Below are 20,504 nucleotides of genomic sequence, written 5' to 3'. Positions count from 1 at the left end.
ACTTGAACCCTTCTGCACAGCGGTCTGATTGACAGGAAGGAAAACACAGAGACACTTACCTCTCCCCCACTGGGTCCCTGGGGGCCATGTGGGCCAGGTTGTCCTGGAGGGCCCTGATGAGAAGCACAAAGATTAAGCATTTCCCACATCTCATTAGACATGTACTCTCTCTTTTTCTCTCTCTCTCCTGCTATTTTTTTGTAGAATCAGCACCTTTCTCCGTGTCAGAGAGGTGTTTTTTTTTTTGTACATCTCTGACATAGTGGTGACAGGCTATTACGGACGGGCTGATTTCCTCTCTGTGTGCTGTGTCTGCTTTTTAATGTGGACCATCTCACTTCTCTGTTGTCTGGTTACACACTCATGAATTCTCAACTCCTGGGGCATACCTCTTATTGCTGCGTAGGGCGGAACACGAGCCATTAATCAAACTGACCAAAACTGTTGCGAGCACGCCGCACGCGGTCTCCACCGAGAGATATTAGTGCAGCAAGAAGCATCCAGCTGGATATACAACAGCGAGGATCAACACCACGGCTGAGTGTGTATTCTCAAAAATATACAATACCTCACTCTCCAGAATCCATCACAGAGGCTTAACACAAACCGGTACAGTGAAAATGGGAAATTCAGTGGCTATGCATTAGGGCCTGGAAATCCCATTCACTCATGGATGAGATGTTCCCAGTGAGGTCTTGTGGCTTTGTTTTTGACCGGTTTTGATGCACTTCATCTAATCGTGCAAGTGTGTGGAACCGTTGAGAATCTTGTTTTGCATTCCTTCATGGCTGACGGAGCCGGGAGAAGACTGTCACAAAGGAGTGCGCTCATTAGACAGCCCAGGCTCACGGTAATCTGATTAACAGCTGTCACGCTGCCTTCCACTTCAGAACCAGCATCACTCTCTCTCTTCTGTCACTCTCGACTCACACGGGTTTGACACTTATACACTCACACACACGAATGATGCCCTAGTCCACACGGCTTCTCTCCTCATCTTTCACTGTGTTATAGTTCTCTACTGACTCTCATCCTATACACACAGTGCTGTTAAGAGAAATTCTGTGCAGGTTGAAATGTTGGACTGACTTAATGTGATACTCGAGTGAATGATTGTTTTTCATGAACAAGTTTTTAGCCCAAACTACTATTTCATGTTGATGTAATAAATGTGTAAATGTGAGTTGTGCTTGAGGCTCAAGGTACAAGTTGGGGAACCACTGGCCTAGCAAAGTAACAGCTCTTTGACAAGTGACATGGATTCACTAATCATTCAGGTTACTAATCATTCAGGTACTTCTACACTTGCGTGTAGAAGTACTTCTGAATTTTCCTTTCTTTTGGAGAATTAAAAATTTCCATTTCTATTTTTGAAGTCTTTGAATTTGAACTGAGGTAGCACTTTAGATGCAGAAGATGCTTTAATTTGATATTAAAATAGAAAACAAAATCTATATATCAGTAAGCCTGGTTGAAATTCCTCAAATGCCACAATTGTAGAGCTGGCTGTTTGAATATATAGAAATATGTACTTTTTTACATCTATATAAGAGTTCAGAAGCAAAAAGCCTCAAAGTGCCACTTGAGCATTTTTCTCAGGCTCCTATGTTTATGTTCAGTCATTTCATTGTAATGGCAATGAAGAGAACCTATTCATTGCCATTAAAGTGAAATTACTCAGCCTTCTAATAGGAGCCTAATAAAAATGCTAATTTTAGAAGAAAATTTTAAATGGCACTGAGGCTTTCGCATCTGAAATTTTCATATATATATATATATATATATCTGACCATTTAACAGAACAGGGTGGAAGAAAACTTCAACTCAACTGAAGTTCAAATCAAATCCGACTCAACATTTTTACATTTATATATATATATATATATATATATATATTAGGGCCGGGACTCGATTAAAAAAATTAATCTAATTAATTAGAGGCTTTGCAATTAATTAATCGAAATTAATCGCATTTTAATCGCAGATAAATATTTGACCTGAGAACAGTGAGAAGTAATTTCTTTTCACATGGATTTATAGTATACCATTGAATAATGACTGAATACATAAGCTCAAGCAACAAAATATTGTTTATTTTTGTTCAACCAAGTCTAGCACACCAGTGCAATTTTTGCCATTAAGTGTAGCAATAGCATATTTAGAAACAATTTAGAAATAGTACATTTCAGAAATTCAGGTAGCTTATAGGTGCTGGAACCTTCTGTAAAGTGTTTTTTTTAGTAAAACACAATACTGTCAATTACATTCAGAACATTGGAAACACTGACTATTAGAAAACATCTCTCTGTTGCTTCAGAGGCCATAACATACTAAGTCAAACTCTCAATAACCTTGGCCAAAACAATAAAGAGTTCAACATAAACTGTTGCACCAACAAAATAATACATAGTTCAACATAAAGTGTAAAGTCCACGCTAGCTGCTATATGTTTTGCGTTGAGGTGATACTTGAGGTTCGATCATGTGCTGCGGTGATATGCGAATGCTAGTTGGTGCTTCAGTATAATCGGTCCGCCGAAACTCATCCAGTGAGAAACGTTCCGCGGTGCAAAAATAAGTTATTAAAATTATAATTTTTTTTCTGTAATTAATTAATCTTAGTTAACGCATTATTTTTTGTGTAATTAATTAATCTCAATTAACGCGTTAAAAGTCCCGGCCCTAATATATATATATATATATATATACTGATTTTTTCCCCAACTTATGCTGCATGCATATGTGTAGCATTCATGGGTATTACATAGGCTAAAAACTTATACGAAAGCCAAAAAAATTCATTCGAAGGGTTTATGAAATGCACATCTTACCATAGTTCCAACATGACCACTCTCTCCCTTCTCTCCAGGGGGTCCTGGCATTCCCTAAATAAACACATTTAATTTTAGAGTCATACAGTTTCTAAATTAAGGTGGATTAACCCCCTCAATGAACTATGTCTAATCTGGATTTAGATGAATTTAGATTTTGCAAACAGTGCATTCATGCATGCAGTCAATAAATGAGGACATCTGGAAGTGACAGAATGCTCAATTTAGAACAACTCAGGGATGCAGGCTTAAATTTCCCCCAAAAAACCCACAAACCTCTGTTGTTGGTTGCATTTTTATAGCCAAAACTTTGATTTCATAGGATTTGTTTGGTTTAACTCTAGAGTCACACTGCGGAAAGACGGTCTTAAAAGTCATATGTATGTGCCATATGCTGTACCTGCAACCCTGGTGGTCCAGTTGCCCCTTTAAAACCACGAGGACCTTCATCTCCTTTAGGTCCGTACATTCCTTGCTGTCCCCGGGGCCCTGGCTCTCCATCCAGACCCTGAAACAAACATCAGTGCTGGACTGTGTACACACAAAGAATTCCAGTCACCCTCACATTGGGTCACACACACACCACACTCATTCATACCGTTGATCCTGGCTGTCCAGGAGGTCCTTGGCTCCCAGGTGGCCCTGGGGGACCCTGTGAGATAAATTACAGAGATATGGTGATACAAAAAAAGTTCATGCAATATTCAGCACTTCTGACAAGATAGAGATACTAACCCACTCTCCCTTGTCTCCTTTGCTGCCTTTCTGTCCTGGTCCACCTGTCTCCCCCTGAAAAAAATGCCCATAAATAAGCAGTGAGCAGTATGAACACACAAGCATGAGCAACTGCTGAAAAATGAGTCAAAGCTGTACCTTATCTCCGTCCTCTCCAGGTGGACCGGGCGACCCTGCAGGACCTGGTAATCCCACAGGCCCTTGTTCTCCATCTCGCCCAGCAGGACCAATTGAACCTTTCTCACCCTGAAGAGGTACAGAGGTAATTGGTCATTACTACTCCAGCACAGCAGTAAATCATCTCATTTCACCGAGTAAAATATCCTGTCGACACTCACCGGCTCGCCCTTCTCTCCCATTGGCCCAGGGGGACCGACACCTCCCGTGCGACCAGGCTGACCAATGGCACCTGCAGGTCCAGCAGGTCCTCTTTCACCAGTGGCACCCTGGACAAAGGAATGCAACATTTTAGTCAGGAGAAGTATATAAAGCAAAACACAAAGGAGGAAAAAAGGACAATGGAAAAAAACACTTACTATTAGTCCTGCAACCCCAGGGGGGCCCTCCCCACCCTTCAGACCTGCAGTACCCTAATAAACCATAAATGCAAGAGAGTAAAGATGAGATATATATGTCAAAAACTCCTACATTTGTAAAAAGCCTGCTTTCATATTGGAACGATTGTCACATATGTTAAGACAACAGCTATCAAAATAGGCAATTATGAGAAGATATTCTCTCAGATGTTCTGAGGTATGTTACCGGAGTGCCAGGTAAGCCTCTTTCTCCTCTGAATCCACGACGCCCACCAGGACCACTCTTCCCGGGCAGCCCTGCAGGCCCTGGGTCTCCCTGGGGGACAAGAGAACACAAAAAGATGGATGTCTGTTCCCACCACTCTCTCACTCAATTGGAGTCATCCATCACTCTTTATAGGCACTGAGCCATGCTGGGAGCTCTATTCATATTGAATGAGCAGAAACATATGGAGCGTAATGAGCAATGTAAGTTATAACTAGATGGATTTGTTTGGTGTGTTACATGATGATGATAATTTTAACACTGATATCTAACCTTGGTTCCCTCTTTGCCTGTGACTCCTGGCAGACCTTGCTCTCCAGGGGGTCCCGGGGCACCCGGATGTCCCCTGTCACCGGTTGGGCCAGTCTCCCCATTCTTTCCCTGGAATAGAAGATAAGTGAGTCAGCTTTATTATATCATATCAAACATTCATAAATGTTGCATAGCTTCCTGGAACTGAGCAAAGACCATGAAGCAGGAAGGCATTGTTCATCCAAGCCTGTGTGATCGACTTACCTGTGGGCCAACCACTCCAGCAGGCCCGGGGGGTCCAGTCTTTCCTTGAAATCCCTGTATGAAAAAACTTGAATGTGAAAATGTTTTTTTTTCCCCACTGCTTAAAAAACAACTAATTACTATTCAGTGCATCTAGTTATGGAAATTAATTTAAAGCCCAAGATGGGCCCTGTCCCAAATGCTGTCCTCATGATGTGATGCTGTATAAAATGTCAGGTAGTAGTTCGCTGTGAAGTCTGCACTAGCTCAGCACTAAGGGCAAATAGTGCCTCATAAAAGCACTTGCAAGTCATTAAATGACAAGTGGGATATACAGTTGTCTTATTTGTCATTTAACGATTCCGAAGGCTGCTCACAAGTCACATCAAATATGTCACCAGTCCACATCAATTGCACCATTTGGGACATGACCTTGGTGACCTTTCTCTTAAATGATTATTTTTAAAATATGAACTGACTCACCGGCTCTCCCCGTTGGCCTGGATGACCTGGCAACCCGTCCTTTCCTGGAGGGCCCTTGAAAGAAAGGCCGAAAAACGTTAGAGATATCCTTTCATTCTCTCAAAGAGTTTTCTTTCTTTGTTGGTCACTTACGTTTGGTCCTTTTGGCCCGGCTTCTCCATCGCGTCCTTGTGGACCTTGAGGGCCCTGAAGCAGAGCGGAAAAAACACTGTTATTCATTTATCTCCAGCAATGAAAAGAAATGTGAAATCTCACATTAGTCTGGTAGATTGACCGTGTAATATAAGGAGAATTGTAATAGATAACACATACTCTCTCTCCTGCGGCACCTTGTGAGCCGTCATGACCAGCAGAGCCCTGTGCATAAGATAAAGAAAGAAACGTCACATGAATTTAAACACATTCAGGACCACCTTTTAATCCATCTATAGGATGGATTTCATACCTTGGCTCCAGGCTTTCCTGTCGGTCCTCTTGCTCCTCTTCCCCCACGTGCACCCTACAAACAACAGGAAGCAAGCACATAAATATGCATGATTAAAACAATAGTTCAATCAATTATTATCGACTGCCCCCTTTATTAACCCCTGTATGTGTTATGTATGTATTAGTAAAACCACAGAGGTTTTACATTTCCTGAGCATGCTTAAGACTCACATTTGGACCTCTTTCACCATCGGGACCAGACTGTCCAGCAGAACCCTGTAAAGAAAAAAAAAAATGAGCAGACACACTTCGAGGCAGCAGGGTATGAGTAGCCCCTCGGACAGTGTAGAAGTGCACCGGCCTCTTACCCTCTTTCCTTTCTCTCCTTCCACCCCAGCTGTTCCAGGGAAGCCCACTGATCCCTGTGGACCGACACGAAGGTTAATCCATTACCACATTCCATTCATTAATCAACCTCTACATTTAATTAACCACAAATTAACCTCTGAAGTCCCATTACCATAAATAAGCTAAATAATAATTGTAGTTTCAGATAAGCTATTAATAAACCCACCTCTAAATGGCCATTAATCATCTTCAGTAAAAATTGAATCTTGAAATATTAATATACCATGACTGAGACATGCTGCTTTCAGATTTCAGTAAAAAAATAAATATAAGGTTATTGTTATTTCAATGATAATGCTTTACCTTGGAGCCTTGCCTGCCGGGATATCCAGGCAATCCTGGAACACCAAGTTTGCCCTACGCATGGAATGAGAAGACAGGATAATGAAGGTAAACAAAAATAATTGGGATATAAACAATGCCCAATAGAAGCAGCAATTACCTTTTCTCCAGCAATGCCCGCAGGTCCAGACTCTCCCAGGGGTCCTGACTGACCCTTCGGCCCTTCCGGTCCATCTTCACCGCGACTTCCTGGAGCCCCATTATCACCCTGAACATGCACACAAACAAGTTATGCCATCAAAAAAATATCAATTTTTACACTTTCTAAAGAAACTGAGAGTGGTTACCACCGTGTTTTTTTTTTGTTTTTTTTGTAAAGTATGTTATGGGAAAAATACCTTTTCCAAAAAGCTGCATGATATGAAGTGTAATTTGCATCAATAGCACAAACAGTATGGGACCATTCAAACATTGTAGTTGAACACTTAATGCAATTAAGTACACTTTTGAGTAATAATAATGATTTTAGTTTTAACAAGCACAATATTTGGGCTGAATGGAAAGACTCACTCTGTCTCCTTTGATGCCCATGTCACCCTTGGCCCCCGGGAAACCATCCTCACCCTGTAACAGACCAAAATTATTAAATTAGCCAGAAATACCTTGAAATACACATGTGCAGCATGAAAAAACATAGAAGCCTAGAAAATCATACATCCTGTGATAAATCACTGTGCTTTACCACTACCCTGATAACTGTGTCTTCTGTTTCCTTGGCTTTGTTACGAGAAAACCAGTGGATTAAGTTTTTTCTCTTACCTTCTCCCCCTTGCTACCCTTCAGTCCCCTCACCCCATCTGCGCCCTGTAAGAAAAGAACAAAATATATCAGTTTGTGCCGCAGGGACCTATGCACATCTCCAAACCCCAGATAGGAAACGTTCACCTGAAAGGCAGAATCTCAGATAGGATGTCTTGACATGAATACCAGCACTGACTGTTTAAAGTAATAAAAGTCACGGCTTACAGAATGCTGGAGGTAAGACATTCACCAACAAATAAAAACACCATTGTGACAGAATATAGACACAGACGATAATAATCTGGATGACACCTTCAGAGTAGATTTATGTGCTATCAGGATAAATCCGTTTTTTATTCCTTGACCACATGCTGAAGGCATCACACACTTCCACACAAACAAGCCCAGACAGGTTTCGTTTTCCTCCTTGTTGAGTTTTCGACTGTCCATCACGAGTGCTGCGCACTGTCAAGGTTTTTCCAGGGAGAATTAAACTGGTCTACCTGAGCCAATTGTCTGCCATTCACCCACAGTCGGACTGTCAATCAAAAGTCCGCCATCCTAGACTGGATGTCTTTGAGTGTCTTTGAAGCTAACCGTACAAGCTGCTCACCTTGACTCCACGGGGCCCGGGATATCCAACCGGCCCTTGTGCTCCTGATAAACCCTGAATAGAAAAAGAGACAATGTTAGGTTAGTGAAGGGGAAAGCACTGCACTAACAATACCCTGTCATTTATCTACGATTAAACTATTGCGGCCAATTGGTGTACATTGGTGAAAACGAAACAATGGCCGCACAATGGCGATGGCTTGATTCAAGTGGGCAATTACTGCGATAGCGCACACATAAAAGCACGCCGTTATGCTTTGTGAATGGTGATAATTTAGCAACTGCAGCTGGAGCGCCTGTAACAAAAGGCTTCAGACAGAGGGGACCATGAACAGGGCAGCGCTTTTCTGCATGGTGCCGCATTTAGACTCTTGGCTCTCTCCGTTTCCTCCTCAAATTTTCACCGCTTATTCAGGTCAGTGGAGCAGCAGTGTGTGTGATTGTAACCCACCTGGTGTCCTTTCTCCCCAGGGGGTCCCTCTCTTCCAGGATGACCCTGTGATTTGAACAGGATAAGCAGGTGTTAGCATGACAGCAGGCTGATTAGGCGACATCCTGTTTCTGTGAGAGAGCTAATGAGCCAACACAAAAGGCCATGCCTGGACTAAGGACTCTGCATCATCGCTTTTTTTTATATAGCATTCTGTGCATGAGAATTATGCTTCGAAGATTTATTGGGAACGTTTGTGATAGCAGATGAAATTCGCCAATGCGCATGTGTCCGTATGCGCCATAGTGTCCCCTGCTGGCTGGTAGAGAAACTTGATAAATAAAAACAAATTCAAATTCAGTCCTGTGATAGTTTTGGAGAACAGTACTTACTGGAGGACCATCAATCCCAGGAAGGCCCTGCATTCCAGGTTTGCCCTCAGGGCCCTGTTTGAAAAATAAAAAGCGCAGATAAACACATACACACTCAATATTAAATCCTCTGATCCAAACCACAAACCAAAACCTTCTTTATACCCAGCATGCCCAGCTTGTTAACTGCAATCAATATCCATAATGTGCTTAGGCACATTTGAGAGAAGATGTGTGTGCCTGTGTATGTGAGGTTTCGCTATTGATTATATGTCTAGATTCATATGGAAATCTGAATAAAAGCACACACACTAAGATGCTCACTCGCCCACACTCACTGCTTCTTTTCAAATGCTCAAAGGTCAGTGCTTTAAAACCCAAATAAAGCAAGACTTGTAGAGTTTACCTTGTCTCCTGGAAGGCCTATAGGCCCCTGTGAACCAGGGAAGCCCTGAAAAACAACATAATTCTTCATTCAAAAGCTAAAGCATTTGTTTCGCACATTTGCCTTGCTGGCATGGCTTTAATAAGTGGTGCTGGAGTGTAGATAGGTGTATACCTGTACACCTGGGTTCCCCTGTTGACCTGGAGGTCCAGGCTCACCAGGTGGTCCCTGTAAAATGGTAAAAAAAAATAATCAGTTTTGTGTGATAATAATCATCATTTTGTAAAGGCATTCATTTAAGATTTCCTCAAGTCATCCTGAGAAGTTTCTACTTGGTTTGCAAGTCTAATTATAAAAAAAATAAAAAAATAAAAATTAATGGACATGGTGGGCTATTTCATTTTTATTTCTTTATTTCACTTTTTTTAAACAAAAAGATTTGTTGCTGTAGTACCACAAAATCAAGGGCAAATGATCTGCGTTACTGGTGTTTTAAGTATGTGTTTTAGCTCTCTGCAGCTGTCACTGAGAACGATGGGAAATATATTTTGGTTGCGCAAGTCTGTTGCCTCATAAACTGGCTAAATGAGTAGTATTTTCTGTCAAGCTTTATAGCTGATTTTAATCAACAGTACACAAAGTGCATACAAACTAAAATGTACAGTCAAATTCAACCCACAGAAGAAAAAAAAAATCAACCAATAGTTTGTAAAAACAACAAATAATGTGCTGAGAGTTACATACTGAGAATGAGACACTTGCCCATATGGGTAATGGCCAACATATCCATATACCTTCATTGGAAGTGCATTTCTGTCAACACATTTCTTTTTAAAAAACTGTGGAATGAGTACAGATTTTCTGTGGTAGGCCACAGATGTTGTCGATGAAGCTTAAGGTTTTTTTTTTTTAACAAAGGATCACTCCTTTAATTATAACAAATATCAATTTGCTTGTGATTCTTTAATTGACACACCCCCAACTCTGAAAATTGGGGCTCAAAGAAAATCTAGTTCCCACTAGTAATTAAACCATTGTGGTGTCGTTCACTTGCAGTCATCTTGTAAATACTATCATTACAACATGACTTAACGCCAGCATATGTCAGTTGAAAGGATGCAGGCTTGAAGTAACTTTGCTCTGTAGTTCTCAAGGGATCTGTTACCCTGTCTGCCAGTGAAACAGACCCTCTACCGGTTATTTCTCAATGGTTATATCTGGCATGTTGTTTTGAACAACCATACTTGACCTCTCAATCCTCTATTGGATTTATTGGTCTGCACACATTGTGTAATACATGCATGGGAAACTTCATAATAGACCCACCAAGTTGCCCTTTGCCCCTTGAACACCATCGACGCCTTGAATTCCCTAAAAGCAAATACAAAGGTTTTGTTTCACAGTAATGCAGCAGTTAAACATCCTAATGACACCACAGCACCAACTAGCCATTATGTAAATATGATGGATGGGCGATTGTCCTACCTGCTGCCCAGGTGGACCAGGTGGCCCTCTTGCCCCCACAAGTCCTCTTAGCCCCTGTAAAGAAAAACAATCAAAAACTCATAAGAAACTCCCATTAACGTTATGAAGGTCAAGGGTGTTAATGATCGAACAGTATATCACTACAGACTACAGCAGTTTTTGCACATCTGTGCTAATGTGTATGCAAACGTGTGTAAACCTTCTCTTTTCTCTAGTGTATGTGTCTGTGTGTGTGTGTGTATGGTTGACATGTGTGTTTTGTTTTTGTCAGTCTTGGTCTTTGTACACCGGCCAAGCCACCTGTTCCAGAGCCACATCTGTGATCTCCAGGGAGGTGATTGATATGGAAATATAATCTTGCAGGCCAGGATTTCATCTCTTCCCTTCACCAATCTCCCAGCTCATCTATCTCCATCCCCGCATTTATCTCCACAGCATCTCTCTCTCTCGGCAGGCACGGCGCCGTAATGGTGCTCAAGTCCCTTACTACTCTAGGCGATCCATTTAAACAGCCAGAGCCCCACTGGATCACAGCTCACCTGCCGAGACTTAAATGGCGCTTGAGCCACCGTTAATCAGGCTGTGCCGAGCAGGAACACGAGCCTGCCCATGGGATGTCAGAGACGTGTATGTGTTTATGCGCCCTTGTGCATGTGTATCTGTCTGTGGGTTGGGTCGTGTCACTCACAGGTTCTCCCGGTTGCCCTCTTGGTCCAACAGGTCCATCCGAACCCTGTAATAGGAAATGTCAATCAACAATTCGTTGTTCGTTTGCCAATATTATCATCTCAACTGCATAAGAAAAAAAGTAAGTTGAGATCCGGCCTTGTCTTTGAGGAGAGATGTCAGAAGGGTTATGTATGCAAAATTATTCCCATTCTTGAAAGCTGTGATCAATGGGAATCGCTGCTGCATACATTTTGCAACTTTGCATAATGAGCACATCCCACACAGTGCACGGCTTGTCTCTTTCATGCGATTTGTGAGTACACACCTGAGGCAGTGCAGGGGATCTTTAAACGGATTATTACTAATCTGATAAAAGACTCATTTAGGGGGTTGCACAAAGCTCCGAAACACAGGATAGAAGGAAAGGCAAATCTGTGTTACCTTATGACCGGGCTCTCCAGGTGGACCATGGGGTCCAGGTTTTCCTCTGTCTCCCTGCAGAGTGTTCACATGAGAGTCACATTTAAGATACGGCACACAATATGAATTCTAAATGACTGTAGATCTATTAAAAGTGAAGCGGAGCTTTTAGACACGTCTAAGGGCCACTCTGGAGCGAGCAGTAAACAGACTGTGTGATTTGATTAAGCAATTTGGTGTTCTCTACGCACTCTATGTCCTTTGTTCCCTGGAAGACCAGGTAGTCCATCAAAGCCTCTGTCACCCTGCAAAAAAGACAAAGATCCATGAGCAAGATCGACAAAGCTGTCTTTTCAAACACACTCCAGCAGCACACTTCATTAGCTAAACAGAACCCGTGTTCTTTCACAATGTCGTATGCTTTGCCTCAAACACACAAACGGGCAGACGCGAGCAGTGACTACGGGGCAGAGGTGTGTGTGGCATGTGGCAGGGTTTGACAGGCCGCCTCAGAGGAACCTTCCCATCTGCTGCGATTCTCAGCCGGCATCCGGTGCTGGGACTCGGAGAGCTGCGGGAGTACCTCGCACTTCCCCAATCAAACACGCTGCTGTTGTGCTAAATAGCTCTGCGTGATTTATTTACTGACGGGTCCTGCAGCTGGGCAGGGCTGAATGCTTGCTATTGTCAGCACACACAATAAAACACAGCTCTCAATAGCAAACGCTTCCGTCAATGACCAGAACTATTAGGGCCAAATTAAAAAGTTTCCGGTGTTCCCATTTAGCTCTGGCAGCTGAATCTACAATCTGAGTGCATATACACACACAAGCTAATCACACACAAAAGCTGGATATTTGTGGTGATTGCCCATGCAAAACTCGCCAACATATAGAGAGCTGGGGGAATGGGTCCTAAAACACAGAGATTAGCATTTTTGCATTTCTGGTAATATTGACCGAAGTCAGTGGGTCAATATGATCTGTGGTTCATGCAAGCCTAAAATATTTTCATGTTTATTCTCCAACATAAAATACTTCAATAATACCTGACTCATGATTTTTGATCATGATCTTGAACATGGCGGTCGCTAACAGGTGGCTAAATGGGTGTACAAAATTGTGTAGTATTTTTCACTGTATATATATATATATATATATATATATATATATATATATATATATATATATATATGTATATATATATATATATATATATATATATATATATATATATATATATATATATATATATATATATATATGTATATATATATATATATAAATATATATAAATATATATATATATTTTTTTTTTTTTTTATTAGTAAATATGAGTTTTTATTGACTAAAACTAGACTAAGATTCCCAGACATTTAGTCGACTAAAACTTGACTAAATAAAAACAGGACAAGGTTGGCTAAATAGGATAATAACTAAAAAGCACATTTGGCACAGGACTAAGACTAAGACTAATTTAAAAGACTAAGACTGAATCTAAATTAAAAATGGCTGACAAAATGAACACTAGTACAAAAGTTTCGAAAACATTAAGCAAGACTTATCTACTCATCTACTAGTCCATTTTTACTGCGTTTATAACCATGAACTCAAACTTTCCATATGTTAGGTTTATATAGGTTTATGAAAGATTATCTCGATGAACAAAACGTGTAGGAATCATTAACTTTTGTTGGTCACAGAGCTTATGTTTTTCAATAAAAAGCCAATGGAACAATCTTACTGGCTTTTTGTCGATGGAACAGTGTGATGCTAACTTTTGGATTGGCCTACAAAAACATGTCATCCCTGCAGAACTCTTTTGTGGTTGGTTGCTAGGGCATTGCTATGCAGTTGCTAAGGAGTTTCTTGCCTCTTCCAATTTAAAATGAGATATGTACTGAGGTTTAATATTTAGGGTGGTTGTTCAATCCCCTAACCTAAGTATGAGCAATAGCAGTAATGACTGCCTGATTCTCATAGGTTGAAGCCAGATGTGTAAACATAGGGAAGAAACTCTAATCACAGAGACGGCGGATATAAATGGTGGAATACAGCCACAGCCCTTATTATAGTGCATGGCCTGTCCTATTGGGACTATACGGTGAATCACCTTTGCTCCTGTCTCTCCGGGAGCCCCTCGACCTCCATCTGTCCCTGATCGACCCTGCAAGGTGAAACACAGAAGACCACTTCGTCATCATATTCTGTGCACCACTGTGCACTGCATAATGCAATATTCATGAGGCAAAAAACACAGCACATCAATACAGAAACTGTTATCGCCCGATTCATATTCATGATGAGGTTAATTAAATGGATCAGACTTGAACTCTGATCACTCATCCATTGATTTCCTTACACCGCATGTGAGATGTTCAGTCTTACCCTTTTCCCTGGTTTCCCATTAAGACCGGCAGGACCTGGCAACCCACGTGGGCCCTTAAAAGAGAGGAATAAGAAACAGAGAGAGAGAGGTGATTTTAAAAGCTATTGAATGTAAAGAGGGAATATCGAAAGGAAATGTCCTCACCGCAGGCCCAGGCTCTCCACTGTCCCCTTTTAGTCCACTGGGACCTGGTAGACCCTGGAACAAACACACATTTTCAAAACCCGAAAGTATCCATTCAACCAAAAACAATCTGAATTTGAAGTAGATTGCAGGGGCTGTGTTAAAAATAAATAAATAAATAAAAAGTCTGAAATAAACTGGAAAAGAAATGACTGATTTCTCACCATTGGGCCCGGCCTCCCGGTGAGACCTAATGGACCTGGAGGGCCATTCAATGATAGCTAGAAGCAAAGAAATATAAAAACAGACAGAACAAGTTTCACATTTCTCCTCATCCTTAACCTGCATTTGTACTTTTGCAACATTAGTATGTTGTCCGAAATCTCCTATTCTCAAATTGGGCTTTAAGCTGAGCATAGATTATAAACAGCTGCTTATTTGTATAATATACTGCAACACATTACACAACATCTAGGTTTTTACAATTTCTGAAGACACCATGTGAAATGCTAGGGTGTTGTAGGTTGCTGCCAAGAGATCTGAGCAGTTTTTATGTGTTAATAATAATAAGAATAAATACAAATAATATTAATAAAACCAAAGAGTTGTTTTCCTTAGTAAGCTATTTCTTTAAAGAAAATTCAACTTAATGAAGTCAGGTAAATTCAGTCATACTACATTATATTTTATTTGAATATAGAACAACTACGCTACAATTCAAACGTTTTTGGTGAAATAAAAACTTTTATTCGACAAAGACATTGATTTATCAAATGTGACAGTAAAGACACTTATATTTTTCATTTTCTATTTAGCAAAAGCTGTCACAGTTTAAATTACATTAACAGTTATAAAATATATAATAGAAAATAATTATTTTACATTCTATTAATATTTTACAATAATATAATATTATTAAAAATATGTACTTTTAACTTTATTTTACTGTCTATTTGATTCAATTATTGCAGGTCTGGTAAACTAAGAAACATGAACAATATGAAACTATATGAAGCACATTTTTAAGTTAAACAAAATGATAAGGCTTGGGTGCTTCAGTGCAAATGTATTGGATTCTTCCCCTTATTTTATCTTCTGCATAGGCAAATATCACAAATCTGACACCTCTCCACACAAATTTGCAGGTATGATTCATGTCTGTATCAGACATACAATACAGGATGCATTACAGTGCGTCCCAAATTGTTATATTTTTGATGTTAGTGGTTCGTTCACATCCTTCGGTGTCTTACTTTGGCCTGCTGTAAGATGGCTTGAGCCTGCGCCTCTTGAGCCGATATCGCAGGTCCCTTCTGAGAGTCTCCTCCATACTGGAACTGAGTGCAAAACATAATTAATAACTAAATCATTTATGTACGTTAAGTAACTCACTATTAAATATATACTTTTAACATGTTAAGCGCAAAAATAAATGGAAATATTCTGGATGCTATGAAGTCTGATTATATCACAGCTCCACCATGTGGCCAAAACATGCTACTGAGGCACAGTCCTCATGTTGCGTGAGGTTACATTTTTATCCTTTATTCTCTAGCAAACAACTCCAGCTATTGAGATGCAAGTGGTTTAAATGTGTCACTGAAGGAAGGACTTGATCTTACAGGTAACATAAGCAAAGTGCCTGGAGGACCCGGTATCCCATCGGCGCCAGGCAGCCCTGGACGTCCCTCAGGACCCTTGTGGGAGGAGAGACAATCAGATCAATTCACTGATGGAGCATTTCTGTACATGCATGTGTGCACAATTGTGCCAGCAGTACTTACTTGATAAAACAATTGCATGAGCAACAGCGTTCTTCATTTATTCCCTATCCATTTGCTTGTTTCCTGAATGCAGTCTAACACCTAATGATTTTGTGTGTGTGTGTGTGTTGCCTGTATCAAAGCCTAGTGTGCTCATTTGCCTGGTGTAAAACATTTAAGAGCTCATCCAATCAAAGCTGTCAGTCAACAGTCCTCTCCCAACAACACAGAACTTCAACCTTCAAAAGAAAAGATAAAACCTGCGGCTAGAACATTTTCCTTTGCCTTCCACTCAATGTTATAAGACCTCTAGATATATGAGGCCAAAAAGAGCTTACATCTCAAGTGAACGTGCTTTCTCAGCCTAGTCTGATGTTTTTACTAAAACTCAACTCTTTTGTGAAGCTGACACCCCAGCGAAGTTGATTCAAAACCGGCCAGGGGCCCTAAACTGAGCGCAGACAAAAGAATAATCTATCTCCATCCCTACTGTCAGAGGTACATGATGAATTCAGGCTCTTTACTGCAGTTGGGAGTCTGCAGCCTGTCTTATGCTGCTAAGGGATCGTGTTTAAAGAGTGAGTCACGCTTCAAGAACAGACACACTGTCCAGCATAAATTAGGTCAAACTATCAGATGAGTCATGGCTCCCCTGATGTCTATGGTCTCTGTTGAGGTTAGTGGTCCCTTCGAGGGGCTCTGAGTCATTAGTGACGTTTGTTCCATCTGCACACGAGTCTAATCATCCCCCCGATCCCTGGGATGTGTCCTGTGTGTCCTAGACTCGAGGATCATGTCGGGTCATGTGGGTCAGGTGATTAAGAGGACACTCACCATGTCACCTGGATCTCCGCCGGGTCCCGGGGGGCCTGTGATGCCAGGAATTCCTGGGAGACCCTGGACAAAATAAACAGACACACAAATAGTTTTTAAATGACAAAATGCAAGACACCACTTCAAGACCATCTGAAATAAAATGTTATTCTCAGAAACATTCGATCTTAATAGTATTATGACTTACTTGTGGTCCTGGTGGGCCAGGAGGTCCTTGAAAATATGTGCCCTAGTTAGTATAAAACACAAAAAAGATTAGAATTAAATTGCATTAGCCTACATAAAGCAGTGTGTATACAGTATGTGTGTATGTGTGTGTGTGTGTGTGTGTGTATAACTTCACACTCCAGCACTCACTGGTTCAACAACAGCTGGCTCTCCCTTCTGTCCTTTCTCAAATCGCCTGCCCTGTAAGAGAAAGAACAGCTGACAGATGAGATCTTGGTCACAACTAGTCGAGATTGGAGTTGTTACAGTAAGTAGTTTCAAACATTTCTGTGTAATGTCGTGATTATTGATACCAATTTCCATATCAAAACCAAAAACAGATGCGCTAATGGAACGTGAACATTTATTTAAAAAGTGAAACATTTAAAGAAAAAAGAAACAATAAATGAATAAAAGTTAAATATGAATACAGGTATTCTCAAAATTATTATTATTTTATTATTATCTTTAAGTATTATTCAGTTTAATATATTACTTTTTGCAAATCTTCAAGTAATTATTTGAGTAAATGCAAATAAATAAATAATCAACCTACCCACCTAGTGGAAAGTGGAAGTGTATTCACACAGGTGAATATTTATAGAAATATTAACTCACTTAATTAAAATAATGACATTTAGCTTCCATTATTTCTCAGTTAAGTAAACATTGCTTTTGCATATGTATGCATATTTTGACATAAATCTGACACTGTATAAAAACTCCTATTGCTGCATTTCTGTCTTATTTTAGTATCAACTCGGTCCCAAAGAACCAGTACTTTGGGCATCCCTAACTGGGATAAAGAGAAAATCCATATTTGCATATTTTTTTAGTTAATTTATTAAAGATGTACAAAACTATACCTCTCCATCCCATGTGCCTGGCTTCTCCCTCTGCGCGGGGTCAAATCGGTCCTCATAAACCTCATATTCCTCATATTCCTGTTCAAAGCTGTTTGAGTCGTTTTTCAACTCGTACTCCAAGATCTATGAATGCAGAAAACAACCCAACAGAAATGATCACCTCAAACATGCTCGCAATGTTCGGAAAAGCCTGGAATCAGAAACCACATACCTCATAGTCTGTGATATTAGGGCCAACCGTCACTGTGGAGACCAAGACCTCATTGTGTTCAGAGCCAAAAAGGTCATCACTAAACTCCTCAACCTCCGGTGTTTTAATCGGCCTCTCTTCCTGTACACCAACACAGCAGAGTCAGAAGCAGCACAGCTATGACAATCGCAACCATGGAGATACTGAGCACAGTCACATTGGTTTGGGTTCACTGGCCATCTAAGTATTAGACACATTAAGGCCTGAAATATAGTCTACACAAGTACACGATTGCAAATTGCGAAATGTATCAGAATATGCTGCTTCTCAGCGTCGCCACAAGGGGGTGCTATATAGTGAGTATTAGCATAAACTAGTCTTGTTCTTCCCTTCTTGTCTTGTTGGCCGCCATTGAAGTCAACTACATGGAGAAAAATCCTGTAATGTTTTCCTCAAAAACGTAATTTCTTTGCGAATGTAAAACGTGACTCTTGCGCTTGCAGTATGCTGGCCAAAGCATTTGCGACAGCATCTGTGTACCTGCATAGAATATGTTTCTGGCCTCACTGTGCTTCAGATCTCCAGGTCACCAGTGACGAATTAAAATGTTAGCGCAATTAACAGGTGCAGGTTAGAAACGTTCTGGTTACAAAGCCGGCTTGGAGGCATAAATACTGCTGAGCTGGTGAGTGTGTGGTAGGTGGTTTTATTAACAACAGGAGACGTCAGCACAAAAAGCCGTATGTTCTGGTGGCAGCCATAACAGCATGAAAGGAAGGTTGGCACAGTGATACTGGCATCTGAGTTGTACCTCAGCAGAAGCTTGATTCGTTCAGCAAAAACTACATCTATCAGAGCTGTCAGAGGTAAATGTATCAAAAAGATGCATGAACATGGATTTATGTCCTGTTTTTCATTCTGTCTTGGTGCACATCTTTCAGTTTCAATCTGTAAAGCGTGCAAAGTCAACGAATAAAAGTGTAACTCTATGCCAAAGCCTGAATGAAATATGCATCATGTCTCATGTTCAACTTGCGTCACACATCAAAGTGTCACAATGAGCCATAATCCATATGCATTTTGAGTCAACACATCTCACTGAAGCTACAAGCTATGACGACATTGGAGTTTTTTTTAAAGCCTGGGAAGAAGAGTTTTGGTGCGGTTATTGGGGAGATTAGAATGGCAGAGGCTGGTTAGTACAATGGACGACTGGTGGTTAAAAAGTGTGAGGGGAGTCAGTGATTGGTCAGGAATGAGGAAGTATGGGCAACCACACGGGAACTTTAAGCTCTACCTCCACCTCCATCTTTGAGGTTTCAGAAACAGCCGTTGTCAATACAGTCCGGTCTTCTAGATCTGCCACAGGGTTTGTAGTGGCTTTGGCGAGCTCGTCCTGATAGGTGTCAGGTTCATGAGTGGGCATGTCGGGTACGGAGTCCATCAGATCGACCGTTGTTGTCGGAGATGATTGTACTGGTGACTTGGGCTGCTCCGTCGCAGCTGGTGAAGTTCCTCGATGAGACTCCTGAGCCAAATACTCCGGCAGCTTAGAGGACACCTCAAGGAAACCTTCTTCAAGAGCTTCGGCCTCCTTTTTCTTCTTCCGAGAATCTTTTTTGCCTTTCTTATCTCTCTTTTTCTTGTTCTTTTTGCCTTTGCGGTCTTTCTTGGAGCGTTTCTTTGGTTCCACAGGCTCGTCTCCCTGCATGATGTCATTGAGGTTATGGATGGCTTTGGCCTTTTATTGATGGGGCAAGGGGTCAGAGGTCGGGCACAGATGAACAGAATTAAAATTGTTACAGTGGTAAAAACAGTAGGAGAACACAACTTGTAAATCATACCGACATGTCTACATCTCTACATAACTAAATCTGAAATTGAAGGTGGCTGACTGATTCTGCTAGACAATGTATTATTCTCTTTGCAAATTAGGTCATAGTTTAACTTGTTCTCAATTCAGATATGCACTACATTATCAGCCCACAATTCCAGGGGTTGGAGTTGAGCTGCTTACAGGCTATTATGAGAGGCCCTGACTGAATAGGCTTGATGAGGCCTGTCGGGGGGAGATTATATGAATAATGTGAGAACCAAAGTGAGGTGTTGAGATGCCAAGTCGGGCAGGATAGAATGGGATCAGTGTGAGCTCTGGTAATAGGTCAGTAATGTGAGCAATGCTGATGAATCTCGCCATTAGTCCCTCTTCTCTCAGCTGTTGAGGGAACTGAAAGCCAGCTGGCTCTACCTCTGAATGGCTGCCGATAGACACTTTTCCCTGAGCCAGCTTGGAGAGAGACATACGCAGACATTTACATTCAGCACACTTGCACAGAGCTGGGCGTGGGAGCCGTGAGGAGAAATGAATGTGCGATGACCTTAAGTGTTCCTCCCAGAAGGCCGCAGAGAAATGCTAACCCACTGACATGATTACTCACTGGGCTGACTCACCCGCACGTGCATGTTCACAACAAACACAAATCATCACAATCGAAAAAAC

At 41.1% G+C, this 20,504-nt stretch overlaps 1 protein-coding gene across 1 annotated transcript in view; it reads right to left on the bottom strand.

Moving 5' to 3' along the window:
* LOC127953270 (collagen alpha-1(XI) chain) overlaps positions 1 to 20,504 on the bottom strand; it is a 53,706-nt gene that overhangs the window by 10,740 nt on the left and 22,462 nt on the right. Inside the window, exons 6-48 of the mRNA XM_052552287.1 lie at positions 19,302 to 19,745; positions 18,026 to 18,145; positions 17,815 to 17,937; positions 17,099 to 17,149; positions 16,929 to 16,970; positions 16,742 to 16,804; positions 15,767 to 15,841; positions 15,398 to 15,481; positions 14,369 to 14,425; positions 14,166 to 14,219; positions 14,021 to 14,074; positions 13,746 to 13,799; positions 11,885 to 11,938; positions 11,655 to 11,708; positions 11,233 to 11,277; positions 10,545 to 10,598; positions 10,386 to 10,430; positions 9,234 to 9,287; positions 9,081 to 9,125; positions 8,696 to 8,749; positions 8,325 to 8,369; positions 7,875 to 7,928; positions 7,280 to 7,324; positions 7,031 to 7,084; positions 6,621 to 6,728; positions 6,482 to 6,535; positions 6,139 to 6,192; positions 6,002 to 6,046; positions 5,790 to 5,843; positions 5,657 to 5,701; positions 5,477 to 5,530; positions 5,345 to 5,398; positions 4,883 to 4,936; positions 4,640 to 4,747; positions 4,328 to 4,417; positions 4,102 to 4,155; positions 3,904 to 4,011; positions 3,704 to 3,811; positions 3,566 to 3,619; positions 3,429 to 3,482; positions 3,231 to 3,338; positions 2,831 to 2,884; positions 60 to 113 (exon numbers count right to left, since the gene is read on the bottom strand). Coding sequence (XP_052408247.1) covers positions 60 to 113; positions 2,831 to 2,884; positions 3,231 to 3,338; positions 3,429 to 3,482; positions 3,566 to 3,619; positions 3,704 to 3,811; positions 3,904 to 4,011; positions 4,102 to 4,155; positions 4,328 to 4,417; positions 4,640 to 4,747; positions 4,883 to 4,936; positions 5,345 to 5,398; positions 5,477 to 5,530; positions 5,657 to 5,701; positions 5,790 to 5,843; positions 6,002 to 6,046; positions 6,139 to 6,192; positions 6,482 to 6,535; positions 6,621 to 6,728; positions 7,031 to 7,084; positions 7,280 to 7,324; positions 7,875 to 7,928; positions 8,325 to 8,369; positions 8,696 to 8,749; positions 9,081 to 9,125; positions 9,234 to 9,287; positions 10,386 to 10,430; positions 10,545 to 10,598; positions 11,233 to 11,277; positions 11,655 to 11,708; positions 11,885 to 11,938; positions 13,746 to 13,799; positions 14,021 to 14,074; positions 14,166 to 14,219; positions 14,369 to 14,425; positions 15,398 to 15,481; positions 15,767 to 15,841; positions 16,742 to 16,804; positions 16,929 to 16,970; positions 17,099 to 17,149; positions 17,815 to 17,937; positions 18,026 to 18,145; positions 19,302 to 19,745 — 3,138 coding nt within the window. The remainder of the gene's footprint in view (positions 1 to 59; positions 114 to 2,830; positions 2,885 to 3,230; positions 3,339 to 3,428; positions 3,483 to 3,565; positions 3,620 to 3,703; positions 3,812 to 3,903; positions 4,012 to 4,101; positions 4,156 to 4,327; positions 4,418 to 4,639; positions 4,748 to 4,882; positions 4,937 to 5,344; positions 5,399 to 5,476; positions 5,531 to 5,656; positions 5,702 to 5,789; positions 5,844 to 6,001; positions 6,047 to 6,138; positions 6,193 to 6,481; positions 6,536 to 6,620; positions 6,729 to 7,030; positions 7,085 to 7,279; positions 7,325 to 7,874; positions 7,929 to 8,324; positions 8,370 to 8,695; positions 8,750 to 9,080; positions 9,126 to 9,233; positions 9,288 to 10,385; positions 10,431 to 10,544; positions 10,599 to 11,232; positions 11,278 to 11,654; positions 11,709 to 11,884; positions 11,939 to 13,745; positions 13,800 to 14,020; positions 14,075 to 14,165; positions 14,220 to 14,368; positions 14,426 to 15,397; positions 15,482 to 15,766; positions 15,842 to 16,741; positions 16,805 to 16,928; positions 16,971 to 17,098; positions 17,150 to 17,814; positions 17,938 to 18,025; positions 18,146 to 19,301; positions 19,746 to 20,504) is intronic.

The sequence above is a fragment of the Carassius gibelio genome, chromosome B3 (assembly GCF_023724105.1).
Source record: "Carassius gibelio isolate Cgi1373 ecotype wild population from Czech Republic chromosome B3, carGib1.2-hapl.c, whole genome shotgun sequence".
In the NCBI taxonomy this organism is placed as follows: Eukaryota; Metazoa; Chordata; class Actinopteri; order Cypriniformes; family Cyprinidae; genus Carassius; species Carassius gibelio.
Note: the sequence above shows the minus strand (reverse complement) of the source record. Positions and strands in the feature narration are given on the sequence as shown.